The sequence below is a fragment of the Pristiophorus japonicus genome, chromosome 10, assembly GCF_044704955.1.
Source record: "Pristiophorus japonicus isolate sPriJap1 chromosome 10, sPriJap1.hap1, whole genome shotgun sequence".
Classification (NCBI taxonomy): Eukaryota; Metazoa; Chordata; class Chondrichthyes; family Pristiophoridae; genus Pristiophorus; species Pristiophorus japonicus.
Genome location: NC_091986.1, coordinates 220,646,799 through 220,651,416, shown reverse-complemented (window position 1 = coordinate 220,651,416; position 4,618 = coordinate 220,646,799). Strand labels below are relative to the sequence as shown.

The 4,618-nt window shown below is 57.9% G+C and overlaps 1 protein-coding gene across 1 annotated transcript in view; it reads left to right on the top strand.

Annotated features, from left to right (window-relative positions):
- The first annotated feature begins 1,383 nt into the window (after nucleotides 1-1,383).
- The window catches only part of rnf169 (ring finger protein 169), a 32,599-nt gene continuing 29,364 nt past the window's right edge, over nucleotides 1,384-4,618 (top strand). Inside the window, 1 exon segment of the mRNA XM_070891674.1 lies at nucleotides 1,384-1,653. Within this exon segment, the coding sequence (XP_070747775.1) occupies nucleotides 1,386-1,653 (268 nt within the window). The 5' untranslated portion in view covers nucleotides 1,384-1,385.

Sequence of the window (4,618 nt, the reverse complement as noted above, 5' to 3'; positions counted from 1 at the left end):
GTGAGTGAGTGAGGGTGGAGGGGGTGTGAGTGAGGGTGGAGGGGGTGTGAGTGAGTGAGGGTGGAGGGGTGTGAGTGAGTGAGGGTGGAGGGGGTGTGAGTGAGTGAGGGTGGAGGGGGTGTGAGTGAGTGAGGGTGGAGGGGGTTAGAGTGAGTGAGGGTGGAGGGGGTTAGAGTGAGTGAGGGTGGAGGGGGTTAGAGTGAGTGAGTGAGGGTGGAGGGGGTTAGAGTGAGTGAGGAGTGAGTGAGTGTGGAGGGGGTTAGAGTGAGTGAGGGTGGAGGGGGTTAGAGTGAGTGAGGGTGGAGGGGGTTAGAGTGAGTGAGTGAGGGTGGAGGGGGTGTGAGTGAGTGAGGGTGGAGGGGGTTAGAGTGAGTGAGGGTGGAGGGGGTTAGAGTGAGTGAGGAGTGAGTGAGGGTGGAGGGGGTGTGAGTGAGTGAGGGTGGAGGGGGTTAGAGTGAGTGAGTGAGGGTGGAGGGGGTTAGAGTGAGTGAGTGAGGGTGGAGGGGGTTTGAGTGAGTGAGGGTGGAGGGGGTTAGAGTGAGTGAGGGTGGAGGGGGTTAGAGTGAGTGAGGGTGGAGGGGGTTTGAGTGAGTGAGGGTGGAGGGGGTTAGAGTGAGTGAGTGAGGGTGGAGCGGGTTAGAGTGAGTGAGGGTGGAGGGGATTAGAGTGAGTGAGGGTGGAGGGGATTAGAGTGAGTGAGGGTGGAGGGGATTAGAGTGAGTGAGGAGTGAGTGAGGGTGGAGGGGGTTAGAGTGAGTGAGGAGTGAGTGAGTGAGGGTGGAGGGGATTAGAGTGAGTGAGGAGTGAGTGAGTGAGGGTGGAGGGGGTTAGAGTGAGTGAGGGTGGAGGGGGTTAGAGTGAGTGAGTGGATGAGGTTAGAGTGAGTGAGGGTGGAGGGGGTTAGAGTGAGTGAGTGGATGAGGTTAGAGTGAGTGAGGGTGGAGGGGGTTAGAGTGAGTGAGGGTGGAGGGGGTTAGAGTGAGTGAGGGTGGAGGGGGTTAGAGTGAGTGAGTGGATGAGGTTAGAGTGAGTGAGGGTGGAGGGGGTTAGAGTGAGTGAGGGTGGAGGGGGTTAGAGTGAGTGAGTGAGGGTGGAGGGGGTTAGAGTGAGTGAGGAGTGAGTGAGTGAGGGTGGAGGGGGTTAGAGTGAGTGAGGAGTGAGTGAGTGAGGGTGGAGGGGTTTAGAGTGAGGGTGGAGGGGGTTAGAGTGAGTGAGGAGTGAGTGAGTGAGGGTGGAGGGGATTAGAGTGAGGGTGGAGGGGGTTAGAGTGAGTGAGGAGTGAGTGAGTGAGGGTGGAGGGGATTGCCTCAGTGCAGTGCGCCGGGCGCGCCCCCTGGATCAACGCGCGCTCCCGCCTCCCCGGCGCGCTCCCGCGGATTGACAAGATGGCGGCGCTGAGCGGGGAGCGGGAGCGGGCCCGGGGAGCCCGGGGACTGAAGCAGCCCCAGGCCGGGGAGCGCGGCCTGTCCCCGCCCGCCGGGCCCGCCACACACCCCCGCTGCGGCGGCTGCCTGAGCCGCGCCGTGCCCGAGGCCGGCCTGGGCCTCGGCCTCTCCTGCCCGCTCTGCCGTCGCGCCCACACCCGCGGCCGCCGCAGGAAACCGCCGCCGCCGCCCGGCCGCAGGAGGAGGGGAGAGGAGCGGCCCGAGCCCGGTGAGCGGGAGAGGTCAGGGGTGGGGGGGGAGAGGTCAAGTGTAGGGGGGTAGGGAGGTGGAGAGGTTAATGGTGGGGGGGTTAGGAGGGGAGAGGTCAAGGGTGGGGGGTTAGGAGGGGAGAGGTCAAGGGTGGGGGGGGTTAGGAGGGGAGAGGTCAAGGGTGGGGGGGTTCGGAGGGGAGAGGTCAAGGGTGGGAGGGGGGTTCGGAGGGGAGAGGTCAAGGGTGGGAGGGGGGTTAGGAGGGGAGAGGTCAATGGTGGGGGGGGTTAGGAGGGGAGAGGTCAAGGGTGGGGGGGGTTAGGAGGGGAGAGGTCAAGGGTGGGGGGGTTAGGAGGGGAGAGGACAAAGGGGGATTGCAGGGGTGGAGGGGGAGGGCTGGGCTTTGGTGTCTGAGCCTGGCCACTGTCTCTCAGACCAAGATCCTGCCCCCATCCCCCATATATATATATATATATATAACTGGGAAAGTGAGGGGGAGATACAGAGTGCGGACGGGGAGATGGACGGCTCAGACATAGGGTGCAGACCCCCTCCCCACGTCAGAGTCAACCTCCAACCCCTGTTGACCCAGTATCGCCTCCCCATCCTTTTTAAATGTCAGGTATTTATGGTCTTTTCCTAATCTCTCTTTTGCCTCCCCACCTCCCCATATTGGTGGCTGGGATACAGAGGGCGGGGGGAAGGAGCTGTGAAAGACGGGAACATGGGGAGAAGGAGGGGGAAACGTGTTGGTGAGGAGATTGGGTATGAAGCTGGCATCGGGGAGGGAGTGAAGAGATGGTCCAATCCTCGGCGCGAAAGGTGCTTGAATGATGAGAGGCGGGGAGAGAAAGACTATGTTGGGGTTAAGGGATTTGTGTTTGGTTTAGCACTGGCACAGAGTGCATTGGGAAACCAAGGGCTCGTGCTGGGAATGGGTGAGACGTTGGGGTAAGAAGAGATGGGGTGAATTGATTGGGGAGGGGGTTGGGGAAGGAGGGAATGAGAGAGAAAGGGGCAATAATACTTCGGCAAAAAATTGGGAGGGGGGAGCGACACGAGCTGTGTGAAAGGGAATGGGGTGAGGGGGGTGGGAGGAGTTTGGGGGTAAGAGTGACAGAAAGGGAAGGTGCAGATGCGATGGAACAGGAGCTCAGAGTTTAACCACCCTACTTTATAGTGAAGTAGAATTTCTGACGTTTACAACCGCTTCTTTTAACTCTTAACTCAAAATAACTTGAGAATCAGTAATCCAAGCGAAAATACCCCGGGTGAAAAAGTAATGTGTTGGAAGCTGAATCACTTACTGGTCTCGGTCGGTCAGTTGATCCACGCAGGATGTGCCCAGACATGTACTTTGTGTCAGATTCAAGGTGACGTGTAACAGCACAGAAGGAGGCTGTTCGGCCCATCATGCCTGTGCCGGCTCTCTGAAAGAGCTACAACCCCCTTTTGATCCCATTCCTTGTTCTTTCACCATATCCTCTCATGTTTTCCCCACAAATATTTCCCTTTTCAGAGCAGTTTAGTTTCAGCTTCCACCGCTGATTCTGGTCAGTTTCCTCATTTCTCAGCCCTGGCTCAGTGGGGAGCGTTCTCTCTTTCAAGTCAGAAGATCAGGGGTTTGAGACCCACTCCAAATACTTGAGCACAAAATCCAGGCTGACACTCCACCGCAGTGTCGGAGGGGCAGTGCTGAGGGAGTGCCGCACTGTCGGAGGGGCAGTACTGAGGGAGCGCCGCACTGTCGGAGGGGCAGTACTGAGGGAGCGCCGCACTGTCGGAGGGGCAGTACTGAGGGAGCGCCGCACTGTCGGAGGGTCAGTACTGAGGGAGTGCTGCACTGTCGGAGGGGCAGTACTGAGGGAGTGCTGCACTGTCGGAGGGGCAGTACTGAGGGAGCGCCGCACTGTCGGAGGGTCAGTACTGAGGGAGTGCTGCACTGTCGGAGGGGCAGTACTGAGGGAGTGCTGCACTGTCGGAGGGGCAGTACTGAGGGAGCGCCGCACTGTCGGAGGGTCAGTACTGAGAGAGGGACCTGTGACAGGGACTGTGGTTCTTGTATTGGACTGTTCAACCACCTAAGGACTAATTTTTAGAGTGGAAGCAAGTCCTCCTCAATTCTGAGGGACTGCCGATGATGATGACTGAGGGACTGTCTTTCAGATGAGACGCCCATCTGCCCCCTCAGGTTAGCGTAAAAGATCACATGGCCACTATTGGAAGATGAGCAATGGTGTTCTCCCTGGTGTCCTGGGCTAATATTTATCCCTCAATCAACAAATGATCTGGTCATTGCTGTGTGTGGGAGCTTGCTGTGCGCCAATTGGCTGCTGCGTTTCCCACATTACAACAGGGACTGTACTTCAGAAAGTGCTTCATTGGCTGTAAAACAATTTGGGACGTGCCGAGGTGGTACAAGGCACTGTCGAGTTCTTTGAGTGAGAGTGTGTGTGTGAGTGAGAGAGAGAGTGTGTGTGAGTGAGAGAGAGAGTGTGTGTGAGTGAGAGAGAGAGTGTGTGTGAGTGAGAGAGAGAGTGTGTGTGTGAGTGAGAGAGAGTGTGTGTGAGTGAGCGAGAGTGTGTGTGAGTGAGCGAGAGTGTGTGTGAGTGAGCGAGAGTGTGTGTGAGTGAGCGAGAGTGTGTGTGAGTGAGCGAGAGTGTGTGTGAGTGAGCGAGAGTGTGTGTGAGTGAGCGAGAGTGTGTGTGAGTGAGCGAGAGTGTGTGTGAGTGAGCGAGAGTGTGTGTGAGTGAGCGAGAGTGTGTGTGAGTGAGCGAGAGTGTGTGTGAGTGAGCGAGAGTGTGTGTGAGTGAGCGAGAGTGTGTGTGAGTGAGCGAGAGTGTGTGTGAGTGAGCGAGAGTGTGTGTGAGTGAGCGAGAGTGTGTGTGAGTGAGCGAGAGTGTGTGTGAGTGAGCGAGAGTGTGTGTGAGTGAGCGAGAGTGTGTGTGAGTGAGCGAGAGTGTGTGTGAGTGAGCGAGAGTGTG